A 20,766-nucleotide genomic window follows, 5' to 3' on the forward strand; every position below is an offset into this window, starting at 1 on the left:
AATTATAAATTATTTATTCACTTATTATTTATTTTATTCACGTTAATAATAAGAATAAAAAAAAAACTTTTTCTCGATGGTTATTATAGAATCTATAATAGTACTAAAAAACAAATATTTTGAGTAGAAAATAATTGAGTATTTTGTCGAAAAAGCAAAAATCTAAATCAAACAATCAAATTTTCAATATAATCAATTATTGTTAAAATATAATCATGATTTATTATTATATCAAAAATATAATTTGCATAATATTAAAATGTACTAACGCATCAATTAAACGAGTTTATCTTATAAAATAAGTTTAAATTTCTGTGTAAAAATAGTCAAATTTTAAATTAATATATTAATTGAGTTTTAGAAAATGACGAATGACTTGAATCGATTTGTACACAGAAAATATTTCCCGAAAGAGTGTTCTCTTCATGGTATATATTATATCTGGTCTTACTCCATACAGAAATCCTTTCTCTTTAATTTGTAGTTGCAGATTTTTTTTTCTTTTACTTATGCGCTCGTTTATATACTAACTCGAGATTATTCCATAATAAATACATGTACTCAGAAATTAATATTTTATTTTAAAAATGACTTAACATACCTTCTGAGAGAGAGAATGAAACAGAAGCAAATTTACTTGTGTACAGAAAATCAATATCGATTTTGTGAGTAAATATTGATTCAGAATTTCAATCCTCCATCCTAATTACTTATGTACCAATTATTTATACTAGTAAAATCGCTTCGGTCATTAATTTATTCTGATCTTCTGGTCGTTTGATCTTTGTTTAATGTTTTTCGTATTGACGATAATATATATATAACAACAATAAGGTTGATAGACGGTGATGGTGGTGATGGTGGTGGTGGTGGTGGTGATGGTGGTGATCGCGTGGTGGTGGTTCCACATTCGAGCGAAAGGGAAAATCTGATCGAATGAGTCGTTTTTTTTTTCTCCCGAACGTTGGCAGTCAAGATTTTTGAGACGGCCGAGCGTTCGAGCGGACTTGCATTTGTCTCGGAGAGTTCCATCGATTATTATCGTTGTTCGACTCTCGAACGCGCGAAAGAACAGCATCGCGAAAATGCGCCACGTGCGTTGCCTTATTATCTGATTGATTTATCATTATCGATTTTTCCTCCGCAAACTCTTTCTTTCGCTGAGACCTCTATTGACAAAAGTGTCTTATTTCTCTTCCTTTCGAAAACATATTGTGATTTATTTGTTCTTCTCTCCTCGCGCGATTTAACTTTAAAGTTTCTTAAGTATTTGCTTCAATTCGTTATTGGTGAAAGTATTACGGATTGCCGCAACAAATTGTGCCTTGGTGACTTGAAATGTTGAAACGTTAGGATATTAGACACAGCTGCAAGGTGAGCGTTATTGATTCGATATTGTTTGTTTTTCAAAGTATGCCCCATAAAAATTTCTGCAAAATAAACTATTTATTAGGACAATTTTTGTTATTGTTAACAGAGATATGCAAAATCTATTTGAAATAGAAAATGCAAAATAATGTTGGAATCTTTCCATTTGAAAATGCAAAATGCTTTTTAGACACCCCATTTAAAATAAAAAATGAAAAATAGACATTTTTAAAATGATTTTTTAAAATGAAAAATAATTTTTTAAAAATATATTTACATTTTTATATATTTATTTATATATTTAAGTTCTTTCTATTTTTTATTATTTATATTTTTTACTATTATTTTTCTTATACTTACATTCTTTTATTTCTTTTAATATAAACTTGAATTACAAAAATTGAATTACATAAACATATGTACATATGGGATTACAAAAAATGTTTGCCTATATTGTTCACAGATATTCAATTATTCTTTTAAAATTCTTTTTTTAAAATGACATTTTTTATTGCAATGCTCTTTAGAAGAATTCTCTATATTTTCCTTCTACAAGGTTTCATGAAGTTAGAACCAATGATACCAGAATAAAGGGTACCAGTGGCATCATTGTGTTATACACATACATATATATACTCGATTAATTTTTAGTTTGCAAAAAAAATGTATTTCTGAAATAGAAAAATGAATAATAATGAATATCATTTATTGGAAATGTAAAATAGTTTTTTCAAATATATTTTAAATGCAAAATATAAAATAGGCATTTTGTATTTTCATTTTAAATGCATCTATTTCAAATGATGCACATCTCTTTATTAATAATTTGCACCATTCGTGATTGGTGATATTTGTTGATCGCGAAAGGTGGCTCGCGGCGTTAACAGACTACTAGGTTCAGAATTAACTGGCCATTCCTCAACTGGCCAATACTCAACTCGGCAAACCACTTTCACGTGCACGCGAATCGCCAGATGTACGACCTCCGTTTCTTACGTAAAACTCGGGCACCCGTGTAATCATAATAACGATCGCTCAAACATCGAAAATTTTCTATTTCCGTCCAGCTCGTGCTATATTTCGTCGTAATTTTTCGTTTGATGACATTTTATTTCCTCAATTATTACTGATGTGCATATGCAAAATCTGTACATATGTCAATAAAGAAAATGAGCGTAAATGACTCGTATATCTTTCATTTCTTTTATATCTTATTATACGCTTGATTTCTATATACCTATTATATAAATGTATATGTGATAATATAAATTACAATTATATAATATAAATTATAATACAATATAAGCTCTGTATATACAAGCCACACATAATGTTATGATAATAATTTTTTAATCAAATTGTTACATATAGTTACATCCTATTAATTAAACGTTTAAATCTGAAAGTTTTTGTCACAATATATAATTTAAAGTATAATTCTATAATTTCAAATTCCAATAGCTTAAAAAAATTTTATAATATTCCTAGCATTCTTTAGACATTTTTCGCACATTTGTGATATTTTATTAGCCATTTGCGTACAAATATATAAGCACTGAAAGATATAGTTAATTACGTTCCCTGCAGCTTTTGCATTACAGAATAAATTATTCCAAAAACCAATCCAATATCCAGTATCGCCGATCAAGTATTGTATAAAAAAAATGTACTTTCTATCGACGCGTAATTGTTAAAAAAGAGGCAAACTAAAACGAGTTTCTCACAACGTCTATATTTGTACTTGCAAAGTGCATGAGAAATTATAAATTAAATTAAGAAATACAATCACACTCGGTCTTAAAGCATACGTAAGCTATATTTCGCCTTTCTGCCTTTTTTAAACTACATTTATTATTTATAAATTTTTATTTCATCTTTTATAATTTTTATTTTTTAAATTTACATTTTATATATCTTATAAATTTTATTATCTACAAATATTTTTCTTTGCAAAATTATACAACTCATAATGCAAAACAGATATTTGCGAGAAATCTATATTATTCATCTAGTTTCAATGTGTCAATATCTATAACAGCAAATCTCAAGCAGATAGATAGGATAATAAATCATTAATATCTCACGTTATACGATTATACGCTATGCATCATTGAATTATTCGAATTGAATGAAATAAATGAATCTCTAAATGTTACGATTTAGAATAATAATATAGTAATATAACAATTGTTGAGTGTGTGATCCATTCTCAATATTGATCTTCACTTTTCTTCTTCGTAAAATTTTAACAAATTTTTTTTCCTTCTCTAATCGCGAGATTGTAAATATTTATAATAATATTTTTAGACTAAAAAAAAAATTAAATATGTTAGTTAATTTGAATTTATATTTTGTGCTTTAATTGTATCCTTTTAACTCAACATAGAAATTGATATATTATATATATACATACATATATATTAAGATTAATAAATATTTTATATTTTAATAAATTAAGATTAATGATTAAGGTTTCCTTGTGTGATGTAACAAAGTAAATGTTATTTTTTTAAATGCAGCATGATTTCCATTCAAAATACCTAGAGAATGTTAAAATGCAATGTTACATAAAAATTACTGCTTTCTTTAATATCTCGTTTCTCTCTATTGTATAATCGACGATTGTTCGAAATATATATATATATATTCAAAATAAATAAATAAGATTCAAAATTATTATCAAAATTATTATACACTTTCTATCGATAGCAATAGCAAATTTACGTTCGAATTTTACTTATTTTCATGAAACTTTATTTGTTAATAACTTTTTAATAAACTACGAGCAACAACTAAAACGCTACAACCTTTTAGAGATTATTCAAGATTATGATCTTATAATCTTATAATATATGTAAAGTCAAGATCATCAGGGCTAAGTCCCTTTTTATCAATATTTATCCAGTCATTTATTAATGCAGGATAAAAAAGGGACTTTTCGGCATATTTTACTAATACATATTATCAAACATGGAGGTTGATCGTATCCAAAAAAACTTAATTTTAATATATTTTGTAAACAAAAATTTATATGATTTTTTTAATATCATAATTTAATTTCGCTGCAGTGAGAACATAGGAGCTTTAAAATATTGAGTTTTCTTTGTTAGTGATATTTTAGTTTGATATTCTAGGAAAATTTTATATATTCTAAGAAAAAAAAATATATATATATTATGTGTGTGTGTATAAGTTGTAAATTTAATAATATAACGATAATATTTACAACATAATTGTAATTCTTAAATCTATAAGTCTTTTTATTAAAAATACATTAATATATTGCAATTTTCATATATGTTTATTTTAATTGATTTTAGTTTTACTAAAAAAGATCTTTAATATTTTTCAGAATGGCAAGGCCGTTTTCATTATGCTTGGTAGTGACATTGCTGATAGTTTTCGCTGTTATCGAAGCCACTCCTGGACAGACTAATCAGGTAACTTAATTGTTATGATACACGGTTGTAACTAAGACCCTGCGCACAATAGAGAAAATATTAGGAATAGAAATAAATATTAAGCATTAAGCTTACTGCACAATACAAAAGTACAAGCAGTAGGAACAGAAAATAGAAAATATTCATCAATAGAAGCAAGGAATATCCTATTGTTATCCTCTAATATCTATCTGCTTCTGTTGATGCATGGATGTTTTTATTCTCTGTTCTTATATTGTCTATTCTTTTGTTTGTGCAGTAGGCTTAATGCTTAATATTTATTTCTATTCCTAATATTTTCTCTATTGTGCGCAAAGCCTTACACGAGCAATAATTACATAATAATTAATGAATAAATAATAAATAATTAATAAAATTAATAATAACTAATAATAAACACTAGATAGAGATATAAGAAATAAAATTACAGTTATTGTTTTTTTTATATTTCTGAATATTTGAAATAAATACATCAGAGAGAATCATATTTAATAACATAACAACGCTATTAATTAAAATATTTCTTTGAGTCAAAGTTATTCAGAAGATGCTCAGAGGGAAAACAATTATTTGTGCATATGTATTAAAAAAAATTAAATACGGAATGGACGATAACATATATTTTACATATAAGAATATAAGCATCATCACAAGTTTCAGTGTAAGCTTCAATGTTTTCCTCGATGTTTTACATTTACAAATATATGTTGTATAATACAAACGTAAAGGCAAATTAAATGAAACACAGAGTTAGAGAACAATTATCTGTAAAATAATATGTGAGGTATATAAAAGATTCATTCTGACATGCTTTATGTCAAGGATGCGTACTTGATTGCATACAGCATTTACGACATTGCAAAGCGCTGATTTTCTTTCTTTCCTTTTTTTTCCACGAAGGCCATCGACCTAGCGGAACGAGTCGATTCGCATTATTCGATTTAATCGTACAGATGAAGTTGCATGCAGTGCATGATGCGCTCGATAATTAAAGATAGACAGAGGAAATAGTTCTTTATGATAATTACTTGTGTAACGAAGGGAAAGAGAAAATCTTCAGGGTATCATACAGAGGATATCCCATTTTAAGTGATACACAGTCTATTATCTTAAGAATAAAAAATTTTCCATATAAAAGTTAGTAGAATTTCGAGGGGGACATAATATCGTGATTATATATAGAATTGCCTCTGGATGGCGTTTTTCAAAATTATTTAAAGGTTTTCTTAAACAGAATCATCCTATTTTTTACATAAATTAAGATTATCGTTGATTAACTTCTTTTAAATCGACATTAAATTTTTCCAAAAAATTGTTATATAAATTGTTATTATTATATATATTATTATAAAAAAAAAAATAAGTATATATTGTTAATATTAAGATGAAAAATTCTAATACACTTTGCATATAAAATAAGTTGCAATTTATCTTGTAAAATTGTGATATATTTGTTAACATTAACAAGTGATTAACTATAATTTATACATTCCGAATATGGCAAAAATGAAAGTATGAATAATTCGTATAAAAGAGAAACTAGAAATATACATATTATACCATTTGTCACACTTTTGTTTAGTCATCTTTCTCTCGTGCTCGAATGTTTAGATTCAAGTTATTCGTTTTGCATTTGGCTATAATAATTTGTCAGAAAGATCTCGGACGCTTTCACTGACTCTTTCACTGTGTGAAGGTTAAATATGTAAATTATATGATACATAAAAAAGCAATCACATCTATGCATTTCTTATTAATAAAATCTATCAAATCGTCATAAACGTAAATCTATGAATTGTCTGATAAAATTAAAAAGAAATTTTAAAGAAAGGATAGTAATTTACGCATTAATATATAGGTATTGAATCGGAGTAACAGATTCAACATAAAACAGAACATGCATACATAAGAGTGAGAAAATATATAAAAAAAAAAAAAAAGAATTTTAAGAAAGTTTGCATGGACCACGCCTAGTCGTACACTGTTCGCTTTTAGTGAATAATAGCAAATAATAATAATAAATCTACTTTTCCCATTCTTATTCTATTTACTTTCTAATAGTTGAATGTTATAATTTTTTTTAGATTTTTTTGTTTTTGAAAAATCAATAAAAATTTCGAAAACGATTAATATTATCGTTATTATTTAATGCTGGATGTTATTTTTATTAATACTCGCGATTGTTAACGAAACAAAATCTATATATATTTCTCAATGAATATAAGTACGAAGTTTATAATTATTCTGTTGTGCACATCGATGAGAATCTCTTTTGAAAGCAAGAGCAAGATGATTTTCTTGTTCGTATCGATTTAATGATGCGTTACGTAAAGCAAACTACATTTCTTATTCTAGGACAGTTTTTATAAGTAAGTTGCTCTTATTGTATAAGTGAATGGTTCTTCATGAAATATGCCGATATTTACCGGTATCTTTAATTTCGTCATAATAATGCATGAATATGTAATTTGTATGCAATAGTACATTAATCTCTTGATTTCTTTTTTTGTAAACTATTTCAAGGGAAATGTGGTGGAAAAGTTTAAAGTATAGACGTTCCTTGCAACAACTAATTTTTTTGCAATATCTTTTTGCATTAATTCACAGAAAATATAGTTCAACAAATCATACTATTGAATTACACATAAAGATATATATGTAATAATTGCAATAATGTTTAATAATAATTGACAAATGTATATATTATTATTAAATATTATAATTAAGTTGTTCTCCTTATATTTATTCGAAATTTTATGATTTATTACAATTGACAAATGCGAGGATACAATACGCTGAATTAATTGTATGAATCAAATTTTGTATATTAATAATTGACAAGGAACCTGAATTATTAATAAGAAAACTATTATTCAATTTTGCAGTGCGACTATAATACCTAAAAAAAAGTTCCGTTACATCAGAATCAGGGACACCATCTTTAAAAAAATTTTGTAATTTATCAAGACCTCATTCAATATATTAAAACGTTTATACATATAGATTAGATTGCGTATTAAATATGCTCGCGTCACAATATTTATTGCGTATATGCGGATATGCCGCGTTGATAAAAAAATATATGCTCGCGGATGTAGCTCATTGCGCAAGCGCACAAGAGTGCGATTTTAATCAGATTTTCTATCGGAGAAAGCGCTTCTTTCTGCTGCATCAGTCACTTATTCAGCGAATTTCCTAACTTATTCATTACATCTCTTACAAGCTCTTTGATCTTTTCTGATTATTCCGAGATATCATTTTTTCTAAATATATATTGTTTTGCGAAGATTAATAATAAGAATACGTCATAAAATACGTTGTAACATAAAATGCGTATTATTATTATATTAATAATATATAGAGACATAGATGACAAAAGATTATGAGCAATTAAATTTTTTAAAATTAATAAAATACATCTTGAATATAAGATAAAATATATACGCATATATAAATTTTATGAAAAAAGTCAAAATATACATATTTTCAACTCTTCTGATAAAATGGCGGAAATGCTCTTTAGTGCCTTCCATTTTCAAATGCACACTGGCCCAGGTAGCAAATGACATATCATTTAACATCCAAATGATGTCTTTTGACATCAGAATGACATCATTTGACTGCAAAATGACTTGCTACCTAGGGCACGAGTATTACTTAACCAATTTGCAAGATCTTGTTTTTTTAAATCACGATAGAAAGTATATCACCTGTCAAGGTCATATACAATCTACATACTAGAAATGAAGTTAATAGTTGCACTGATTATTTCCAGTGCCATTTATTAGCAAAATGCGAATGAACCTTTTGGTTCAACTCAATCATTCGTTTTTTAGTTAAAAATTTAAATGATAATATAAATAATAATATAAATGATATATATATAATATATTTAGCAGTTTCTTATTATCACCAGTGATTCTTGCAAGTTAAACTGAGATTGTTAGTAACAATAACTTTAATAAAGCGTTTGGGAATTTATATAGTCAATTGTAACAATAAAATCGTTTTCTCAGTTTCAACACTTGTCTGAGAGATGATACGCGATCCTAGCAATCTTCATTACAATTATGAGAACAAGCGTATATTGTTCTTAGTTCAATCAACCATCTGAGAAACAATTTTACACAAAAAAGAAAACTTTGATACATAAAGAACTGAAGAATACTTCCTCTTGATATAGGACACACATTTAAGAATCAAAATATAGATTGTATAAAATATGCTTTATATATAGGATCTTAGAGAAATCACTTAGATAATAAGTAGCTATTAGTACGTATTGATTTCATAAACGCTTTCTAAACATATATATCTATTGTTCAACTCAATATCAATCACTAATAAAAAACGTTTCGACAGGAAAATTTTTGAAACCATAATTTAAGAAACGTATATTTTTTACATTTCTACAGACAAGAAAAATTTATTTTTTTTTAAATTTAAAATTAATATATAATGAGAAAAAAATACTTATATATAATTCTATCTAAATTTATATATGATTATATACACAGGCAATTTTTTTCTCTTATTTCATAAATTTTTACTTTAAAAAAAAAATATGAAAATTTCTTAGAAAATATTTTGATATGTTTTATACGTTGTTATGTACATGTTTCTTTTTTTTATTTCGAAAAAAATTATTGATATTATTTATTGATATAGAAGGTGTGCTTTCTTTTTTGTGACCTTTTCGACAGATTTCTATATTTCTTATGTAATTGTATAAAATCGCGGTATAAAGTCGTGCAAGATTAATTTTCGGAATCAAAAAGATCGAGACACATAAAATAATTTCACGATCATAAATTTATAATATATGATAATTACTTTGAAAGGCCAGAAATTAAAGGCTGTATATGTTCTCTATGTTAATGTTAATTTAATATTAGATCTATTAGAATCTGAGATGCCAATTTAATATAATTTATAACTACTGTATACTTATATTTTTTGTATAAAACAATTTTTGCTTGATAAAATTTAATAAGACAAACATATAATAACTTTTAATATTTTGATACATAGATTTAGAATTTATGTTTCTCTCTTTTACATATACATGTATGTGTGTGATATAAGATGATCCTAAAATATCTTAGAAAATTTAATTTGAAGGATAATATATTTAAGTTAATTATCTTTTGGAAGAAATTTTATATCGAGATATTGTAATTTATGATGCAAATGATTAATATTTATTATTAAATATTTTAATAATTATACTGCAAATCAGAATTCTAACAAAAGAAAGTCCATTCGAATTTATACAAAGAATAAGATGATATAATGTAATTCTTTTTTCAGATTTTGAAAAATTTATTTATTTATTAATTGTTATTTTCTAAATAGAGGTAGTAAATAAAATAACATTAATAACATTTTTGGCCTTGTTATTATTGTACATATAGTGGACAAAGAACATAATAAAAAGGCGCACAAGAGAAAGTGACGATTCTTTTAAGTAATCACACATATACATGCATTAACATGAAAAGTGTTTTAGTTTGACCCAGGAAAGAGACCACACCCTCAAAAGTGGTCCATACAAACCAGTTTTTTAAAGGTCGCATTTATGCATACGCTTTCATATATACAAGGATACTCTTAATAAGATAATAATCTGCAAAAAATCATATTTTAACTTAAATTATAACAGATTAAATTATAACTTAAATTATAACAGTGATCAATAGCGTTAATGTACTTTACTCTTATATAAGCAAATTAACACCATCACATGTTCAGTTCGATTAACAAATAAAGAGCAATAAGTTCGATATTTTATATCTTGAGAACAATTAATTCGAAAAATATTTTAAAACCAAAATCATTCCAATAATTAATTGCGTTAATATATTTTACTCTTAAGCTCGTAAGCAAGCTAGTATCACCATGTTGTTTGACTCATTAAACAATAAATAAATTCGGAACTAATTTATTTTAAGAACAATTAATTGATTACTTATCTAAATTTTATCGAGCTTCGAGACAAGGATAATGTGTCTTGATGTCAGACTACTCTTTTGATTCAGTTTAAAAGTAGTCAACCTTCGAGGAGTGAAGTTTTTTGTCCAAAGAACTTTTTTTATCTGTACAGTGTTATGTAGATGTCGATTTCGCAATAGAACGTCAAGCATTCACAGACAATTTCAAAAATTCCGTTAATTTAGAAATGCATTAAATTAATTCAATTCTAAAATAATTTTTCCCTAAGCATTAATAGATCAGTGCAGTCACGAATATTTCAATGCTGCTTATTCAAGCTGACGGTGAAGGTATAATCTGTGACGAGAGTAAAGTCTATTTATACTACGATTAATTCATCAGGCATTACTATCAACGACAACCGCGACTGATCGATCTATCGAAACCAGTTATTACCATTTGCGTTAATCGCCAATTCCAGAGGATTCATCTAATTACATAATTGGCACTTTACCAAATATGGCAATTGATCTACGAATATCGCTATCAATTTTTCTTTCTTTTGATGGCAAAGTCTTGATTATGCAATATAATATTTCATCCTTCCTATTAAATCGATCACAATTTCTCACACTTTAATCGAACGATCACCAATTATTCATCAATCAATATAAATGAAATTTCTAACTAGGATGTTTCTAGACAATAATTTTATATTTACATTTTTGTTGATATAATTGTTGAATAATTTTACTTTAATATTTTAATAATCCAAAAATTTAGTAATAATTCTGAAGGTTTTTATGTTTCTTATTTATTTTGCGTTTATCGAAATGTCGTCGATTAATTGAATGTAAATAACTAACATAGATAAATGTCTTGATTGCTTATTGTTTAAAGAACATTGATTAAGATAATTTCTTAAAACAACGATTTAAAAAATTTTGTTTTTCGAAATTTTATAACATTTTTAAAAAATTTTTTTCAGAAATGATTGTAAATGTGTGTGTATATAATTTTCTTGAACAATCTCAACATATCTTAACATATTTCGTAAAATGAAATAATCTCAATTTTTACATTGTCAAAATATACTTTTTAGGATGGACAGAAAGTGCAAAATCGCGGTACTGCACGATATCAAAATTCCAAATTAACGTCAGAATTGAGTGACTTTACAACCAGGTCACCTCGCGACAAAAGCTTTCGTTCAGAAACAGTCTCCAATTTAGAGAAAAATGAAACAAAACATTTCGAGAGGGAAAGTTCCTTCAGATCGCGATCAAAATTATCAAGGACAATTGATGGTTCCGCTGTTACATCACAGACAAATGCGAGATATTTAAATTCTAGTGTCGATAATTCTCGAAATCGTCCAAGGTTGCATACTACACAAGCGTCTAAAGAAAAAATAATCAAGAGTAGACACGATAATAAAGAGAATGTGCCTGAATCACAAACGCAGCCGAAACAACCGACGATTTCTCGAAGAACATCCTCGGACGCGTCTTCTATCTGGGTAGATAATGCGAAATTGGATCAGGAAGTGTTCACAAAATCATCCGACCACTTGAGATCAAGAACGGGAAGAAAGATTTATAGAAATGACAACGGGAAAGAATTGAGAAGTCAAATGATTCCGTCCAGAAAATCAGCAAATGAAGACACGGAAAGAAACAAAAATCCGATCAGTAATCTGGACAAGAAAGAAGCGCGATCGGAATATCCGAGGAGAGTCGAGAATATTACTTCGGTAGCTAATCTATCAAGAATGATGGATACGAAAAAGATAAACGATTCTAACAATCGTAAAGAAGAAGGTACAAAAGAACGAGACGTTTTACTATTAGGCTCCGAGAGCATCTTGAGAGTGGATGTTCCTTTAACAACTGGGACTAGCGAAAATGCCAATATCCGAACATCCACAACAATTTCGTCCGTGTCTTCGAAGCAAACTTCGAGGCTGATTAAGGAGAAGGTAGAGAGCAACGATATCGCGGGATCGAACGCGAAGAGCAAACAGTCTCATCGATCGAGACCTCGAAACATCTCCAATGCAAACAATTCCGAGACAGCGAAATCCGAAAGCATCCTCTTCCGGAGAAATTCATCCAGATTAGACGACACAGGGACAAATGGACGATCTTCTAATGCTAAACGTAGATCTAATGCGAACGTTAATTCCAGAAATCGATCCACGCATAAGTCGAGAGACACAAACACGATAGAAGCGAGAGATAATGACAGGAACAAAAATGCGGATACCAATTCCGAGACGAATGCAAGTGGACGGACAAACACACGACGCAATTTGTCCAACAATAGACGCACGTCTGAGGAAAAACGGAGATTTAAGAATGATCGTAAATTGAAAGTTACAGAAGCCAAAATAGATAAACAAAATGGTGAAACGGAATCTGAAAATTGGTCGAGCACAGTTAACAGCTTCGGTAAATAAGATTTTTTTTTTATCATTATTGAATAAATGTATTTTTTTAAAGACATTATTGTTATTTATTTATAAAGATTCCTTTAATATTGCTTTCACACATTTCACATAAAAGTTTTAATAACAAGCACACATTTTTTTTAGATGTCATCACTACTCCGAAAGCGACAATTGTTGAAGCTATGACTGTTTCTTCTCTGGATACAGAAATTGCGACATTTAGTTCTGCTTCTGCGACGATCAGGTCATCAACAGTCACCCGAATATCGTCTTCAACCGAGCAAGTTTCTCGAAACAAGAAAAGAGACAGAAAAGAAGATTCTCGATCGAGAGAACCCCCGAAGGAAGATTTCTTTAATCACGGTCTAGGCTTCCGAGGTCGAAGGATCTCGACCGAGGCAACTTCTTCGACAGATTTAAAGACTACTACGCTTAAAAGCGAAACACAATTACCCGGTAATCCCGGGTGGACTCTCAAACGCCGGCCTAATTACGTCAATCACGATATTTCGTCGACTACTGCCGCAATTAATCAAAATCAGACTAACGAAATTATCTTGCCCAATGATCTATCGAGCACCGAAAAGCCATTAAGTAACGCAAAAGCTGTAAGAAGAGGCACTAAAAGGCCAAAAGCGAAAGATGAGAACAATAGTGTATCGGGTGTTGCGTCAAAGAATGTAACAAGAGGTAGCAAAACCTTTAATAAATCTGAAGATTTCGACTTACCTAAGGCGATAGAATCAGAGGAAAGTGACAATTATCCTCTCGCATTCCGAGCTAGATTATCTCAATTGGTGAGTCTGAATTTATTTGCGCTAATTGTTGTTTTTATCTTGAAAATTGGGTTCTTGTTACATTTATTATAATTTTTCTCTGTCACACATGATATTATAGGAACATAAAATGTAGCTTTTTAACTTTCAGTTTTGTTTAAAACGAGAAAAAAAATAAATAATAATATTAATGAGAATTTTGAACATCCATAATTTAATATACATATCAGAAACGCACAAACGACAATATAGAAATCGAAATGTAATTATTTCGTAACATAATTATTCATTCATTAAATTATATCCATTTATATATTTGTGACACAAGATTTTTTTATTATATTTATTTATCGCAAAAAATTAGTATTATATAATAAAAAAATATCTTAAACACATTTCAAAATTGTTTTGACAGTCACTTTTCATAAATCTGAATTTTTGTCTGAATGTTTGCGAACTATTTCCATAATATTTGTAATAATATTGTGAAAAAAATCAATAATAAGCGCACATTCACAATCGAAGAATATTTTCAGAAAAACTCTAACTCGAAACTTACTGATGAAAAGAGTACAGCTAGGACCAGCTTGCAGGTAAGGCATGGCGGTCGAAATATTCATTAAGTCAACTAATAATTAATTGCGTTTAATGCATTAACGATTCATAACATTTGTTTTCGCAACTTAAATTGCATTTGCAAATGCGGTTGAATTTTATCAAATATTGCATATTTTAGTATTGTGAAATCAGCAATTAATTTCTAAACTTTTATCTTGGAACGATTAGCATGTACTTATATCAGTGCATAAAGGTAACGATGGTACGGATAAAATAAAATTAAATAATATGGTAATGACATTTTCCCGAAAAAGCATGAAACTAATGCATGTATTCGGGAAAAATTGAAACTGTAGGAAATGTGTTTGCAATAGACATATAATCTCACATGTCGTTTTTCTTAATTCTAATATTTAAAACAGACATGCAATTCATAAAGAGAGGACGATATAACGATATAGTTAAAGCAGATTTTTAAAGAGAATTTTTGAAATTTTTGTACACTGATCTCTGGATCAGTTAAGACAATACATTCGTCGTTTCTGTTTAATTTTATTCATGCTCCAGAAAGTCCTTTTGAGAAACTTTCCCTACATTGTTTAAACAGATGTTCGCGCGTTTATGAAAAGAATAGCATCTTTGGTATATATTTTAAATAATTTCACATTTTCTTCCAGCTGTGAATGGAAAGATATTTTAAAGGAAAGAGAGATTTATAACTCTGATTATATTTTTCATCAGGAAATATTTTATGGAAACAGATTATTTCTCACAATCATCGATCATCGAACATGAAACATTTCTTGAGTTTCTAATCGGAAATATTAAATCAACACAATACGAAATAAGGAATGGTGTACTGATTGCTATAATAAACGCGAACTCATATCGAAATGCATCATTAAAAACCAATAAAAATTGGCCGATGATGCATCATTAACATCTTTACTTGGTGACTGGTGATGGTAAAGCAATATTGCAGAATCTACTTTTTAAAGTTTTCGCCAGAAGCTTATAAGATGCAAGAAGCTTTAGAATCTGGTGCAACAGAGATTAAATGAAATTGAATTAAACGATATTGTGATGTAGGGAGCGGCGAAGCCTCGACGAGAAGTCCTTTCAAGATATATGTGTATATGAATATATAAATTTGGTTTAATGTGTAATTGCTCTAGAGTTCCAGCCTCCTCTCTTTTTTTCTCTCTCTCTCCCTCTGAAATAAAATTCTCAATATGCCACTACACTTTTTCACAAACGATCTTGAAAACGTAGAAAGATAAACGCCTTGTCGAGGTCATCGCACCGTGATTACTAACAGAATCCATTCTCCGAGCTTTCGGCAAATTGCTTACAAATATTGCTTGGCGATTTTTCGTCGTACACGTAAAATGCAACTCTTTGAACGACCTTTTCAGGCAACGAAAAAATCAAGCCCGACGAGTCTGTTCTCCGAAAGATCTAAGCAGAAACTGGACTTAGCTAGGAGATTAATCAAACCTGAACTGAACGTTGATGAGAACAACTCTGTCCCTTATTCCGGTAAATCGCAAGTGAAAGAAAACACAGTCAACGAGGAAGAAAATGTAGAAAAGACAACAAAAGCGACCAGCGAACTCAATGTATCGCCTGAAAGTTCATTAATTGCAAATGCGCAGAAAGAGAAATCCATTATAAGAGGCAGATGGAAAATATTGCAGGCTGGAAAATCCTTGAAAGATCGAAATAACGAAGCTTTGCTTAGATCATCCACGATCAAGAAGAATCGGATACCCTCAGCTAAAGCAATATCTTCGCCTATGGAAGAAACATCGATGAGCAGCATCTCTAAATTCAATCCTCCACCACGCAGAATTACAATTCCGCATCGCAGTAGCATATCCGTGGAGAAAACGACTGCCACGACCTTCGATACGACAAAAGTTCAATCTTCAAGGTCGCAGAGTACCACGATGGCGCGAGAAAAAATAACATTAATGTCGACAAACGTGATAGAAACTAGGGACGAAAACAATATCGTTACAACTATTGAACCATTAAAGCTAGATAAAACATCTACTATTGAAAAAATTAAGTCAGATAAATTAGAACGCGATATTGATGACAGAGGAAAGAAAATTGCCACGACATTGAGCACCACGTCGATTATGGAACCTCACACCACGGAATTCGTTCACGAGGTGACATTGTCGCCGACAGTCACGTCGAGTAGCATCGTGCATTCGTTGACGACGGAGTCGTCGAAGAAGCTATATCCCGTTTATATTCCTGATGCGAAGAAATATGACTCGTCGGAAGGCAAGATTAGTTCGAAGTTTGCGAATAACGCGAGCAAGAATGTGTTCCAGCCTCGTTACACGAAGCAAAATCGGGAATCGGACAAAGTGACAGTCTCTATGGTGGCATCGATGACCGTCGGGCCCACCAGCAGATATATCAAGAAGAAATCGGGCGATTTCACGCCGTACGATACCGTTTCCAAGCTGTCCAGCACAGAGGCAACATCTACGCAGACGAAGCGCAAAGAGTTTCGTCCGCGAACGGCAACTTACAGAAGGCATTCCGAAGTACCAACTAGCCAACTGACAATCCAATCATCAACCGGGGCGAATCAAGAAACGACTGTCTCTTCTGACAATACGCCGCTGATATTTACTGAGAGTAGCATTAGCAACAGCAGCGAATCCAATATTTTTAATCCCACTAGAAGCGCGCTTCTCACCAGTAATACCAGCACACTGTTGGAGCAACTACGGAGCACCGTGGCACCGCTCTTGAACACCCTAAGTAACAAAAGCCCCATTTTCTCCGGATCTTATTCCAACGTGAATATCGGGGTGAGTTTCATAAGTTTCAGAAAATCATTCGATCATGTTCAATATATGAATATGTTTCGAGATACTATGTATACATATAATACACTACATATAAATATGAGAGTCATCCAATAAGTAAAGAGACCTATTGATTGTTGTTTTAATATGTTTTATTTTATGAATTTAATAATTTACCTATTTTTTGACATAGTTTCCTGCTATAATAATTATACACTTGTCACTTTATTAATTTTTTTATATCAGCAGCAAAGAATTCTTTGTTTTGTTTAACAATAAGTCAGTTTTAAACATTTGTTTTTACTTCTTCGTTACTGAAACTTGATTTCTTAAACGAGCTAAACCAAAAAAATTCTGATGGGACAAGGTCTGGAGTATGAGATTAAATCTTCCTCAGCTTATTGTTAATTTTTTTGACATTTTTGAACTAATCAATCCATTTGTAAAAATTCGTATAATATAATTTATACAATTTTTTTGCTTGAGCATCTGAGTAAATTTCAGATGGTTTTACATCCTCAAAAACTTAAAATTTTATCACTGAATGGTGTTCTTCTAAAGTTATTGAATGATCCTTATATATACGATATATGTATGTACATACATAGGATAAGACAACATACAAAATGTTACAAACTGATATCTCAAGAACAATTAGATTAAAATGATTAGATTAAAATTAAATTAAAATGATTTTCATAGAAGTATTATAAGATTAAAATTAAATAATAAGAACCGCATCAATTTCGTGCAGGTTTTGGTAAAGAATTATTATATTTTTTTTGTTAAACAGAATTCCGCTCCTATTAGGATAACGCCTAATGGTTCTCCACCGAGATTCAGCGCGAGATACAAAGGAGCGGAATTATTTGTGAGAAAACCGTCCATTAATCAAGGTGTAATACCATCGATCACAACATCATCGACTACAGCCTCGACACCAATAGAGGTAAGACTTTTAAGGATTTTGGGTAGAATCTTATAATAGAATATTGAGGGCAATTGAAGTTTTTTTATTGTTTTTCTTTTAAATATTGTAATTACTTTTTGATTACAATATTATGTGCACAATCGAATATAAAAAATTGGTTTATGAAAGATGGTTTATAAACTTTCCAATATTATGCTTTAATGTTCTATTAACAAATATCAATACAATATTCTCATTTTAAAACATAATAGTTGATAATTCTACAATAAAGTTTTAAATTATCGTAATTACAACGCGCGTTAAATATATTAACATATTTATAAATTTCTTTTTACTTTTTCAAATACTTTTTTGCAAATAATAACAATGATATTTACTTTAATTACTGACTAAATATTATAATTGACTTAGCATTATTTTAAGACGTAAAAGTAAAATGTTTACATATACTTTATATGCGTTTTATACGTATGTGTATTTACTGTGTTATGCCATTCTATGTGAAATATACTTTTGTAGTTTAAAATAACAATAAGTCTTAATAAAAATCATGGTAAAAAAAAGTGACGGAAAGACGCAGGTAAGGCGATACACCCGATGTTAATGGTTCCCTTCAGAAGAAGTTATGTGAGGTAATTTTCTGTGCTTAAAAGGTTTTCCCTACGAAGGTACCAGAGGATTCCGAAGCAATTGCACCACCATCGTGGACCAATTCAGTTGCCACAACTTCATCAAGCAATCTAATTCTTAATTATATCTATATGCAAAGTTTACATTAATCTGATCACTCTTTATCATAATGAGAAATAGTTTTAATTATCGCTCATGTGCTTTTCTTAGGTAAAGATGTACGGATACCCCTCTTCATGATCTTGATCTTTAATGACCTTGACTCTCAATGATCTTGAAATATGTTGTTAAAGTTATGACCCCAAATCACTTCTAAAAAATTTTAGCCGTTAAAATCAAACAATTAAAATGTACAATAATTAATGCTAATAATCACGGATTATTTGATAAAATATTGATGATTTCACGTGGGTCACACTTTTTTTATATAAAGCAAATCTTCTATATTAAATATAATATATATGAAAAGATGAACAAATATATATTATATACGTAATGTTATCATTAATAAGATAAACACGATAATAAGGCATAAACGATAAAGCATGGTAAATCTCGTGTATTGTTAATATTAACACTTATATAAATTACCTATATCTAATATTAAATTTTTCGTTGTTAATCTATGTTTGAAATTTTCTCCAAATTAACTTTTAATTGTTAATATTTTTTAAATAAATATCGATGCCTAAAATTTTTTGAAAGTTTATTGAGAGAGAGTCCATACATCTACATCTTTATCTTATGTTACAATAATTTTAATTGATACAGTCTGTATTCACTTGTAAATATCATCGCACTATTGCTTCAAAAGAGCACACACGAATATAATTTTATTGCACAATTCATTGAGAATAGAATTGATTTATAATGTCATCAGATGACGTTTTGATACTTAGAACAATCTGCTTCAGAAAAAAAAGATGATTTATTAACTTTAGTCAAAAAATATTATGCACAGCCATCGCGAATGATCACAGTATTGCTATAAACTTGCATTATGCCATAAATTTACTTATATGCAAATATTGTATTATATACAACTTTATATACTTATATTTCTTTTGCAATAAATGTTTTAATTTTAGCATTGCACGCGATTAATTAGCAATTAAATTTATCCTTATTTAGCCAAGTTAAAATTAAAATAAATTTATAAAAATATATACATATATTTCTTATATAAAATATCTTACATAACGTCAAATATAGATACAATATAGATAGCTCTATCTCGATTCTATACAAATATTTTGCGTGTTTCATCTTACTCTGACAATGAAAATATTACTCATGGATACCATTAATTGTAAATGAAGTAAACACATTCGTAATTGATAAATATAATGAGTTTTTTATAACATGCTAAAGTAAATGACTTAAGATATAAATAAAAAGAAAGACGAATGTAATATATATACCTATATCATTCTCATGGAGAGACTTCTTTCTAATTATGAGAGAAATATTATATATATATTATATATATAATGCAATAATAAAATAATAATAATATAATAATTTCCATAATATAATAGCGAAAATGCATCAGTAGAGCTTTGTAGACCCAAGATAAAAGCTGGCAATATCTCGAAGAATAGGTGAAAAAGAAGAACTAAAGTATCTATCATTTTTATATCTTTAATATTAAAAATAAATTTTTAGAGTTGTTACATGAATTTTTGCATTTAGAGACTTCTTCCTCTTATACTAGTTTATATATTCAACAAGAGATATGTAGTGTATGACCATGTTTATAATGGATATTTATGTAATCATACATATCATATTTAAACATATATTCGTGTTGAATTATCACAATTTTTTATTAAATAATAGCTTAATATACTTA

At 28.9% G+C, this 20,766-nt stretch overlaps 1 protein-coding gene across 3 annotated transcripts in view; it reads left to right on the top strand.

The window, feature by feature from the left end:
• The first annotated feature begins 1,027 nt into the window (after positions 1-1,027).
• LOC145935946 (uncharacterized) overlaps positions 1,028-20,766 on the top strand; it is a 31,443-nt gene continuing 11,704 nt past the window's right edge. For all 3 annotated transcript variants that reach the window (XM_083037764.1, XM_083037765.1, XM_083037766.1), the window contains exons 1-7: positions 1,028-1,374; positions 4,721-4,808; positions 11,842-13,189; positions 13,333-13,985; positions 14,501-14,557; positions 15,938-17,356; positions 18,147-18,302. In XM_083037764.1, the coding sequence (XP_082893890.1) occupies positions 4,722-4,808; positions 11,842-13,189; positions 13,333-13,985; positions 14,501-14,557; positions 15,938-17,356; positions 18,147-18,302 (3,720 nt within the window). In that variant the 5' untranslated portion in view covers positions 1,028-1,374; position 4,721. The remainder of the gene's footprint in view (positions 1,375-4,720; positions 4,809-11,841; positions 13,190-13,332; positions 13,986-14,500; positions 14,558-15,937; positions 17,357-18,146; positions 18,303-20,766) is intronic.

This window comes from Prenolepis imparis, unplaced genomic scaffold, assembly GCF_030444845.1.
Source record: "Prenolepis imparis isolate NDT839.2.m4 unplaced genomic scaffold, iyPreImpa1.0 SCAF_5, whole genome shotgun sequence".
Lineage (NCBI taxonomy): Eukaryota > Metazoa > Arthropoda > Insecta > Hymenoptera > Formicidae > Prenolepis > Prenolepis imparis.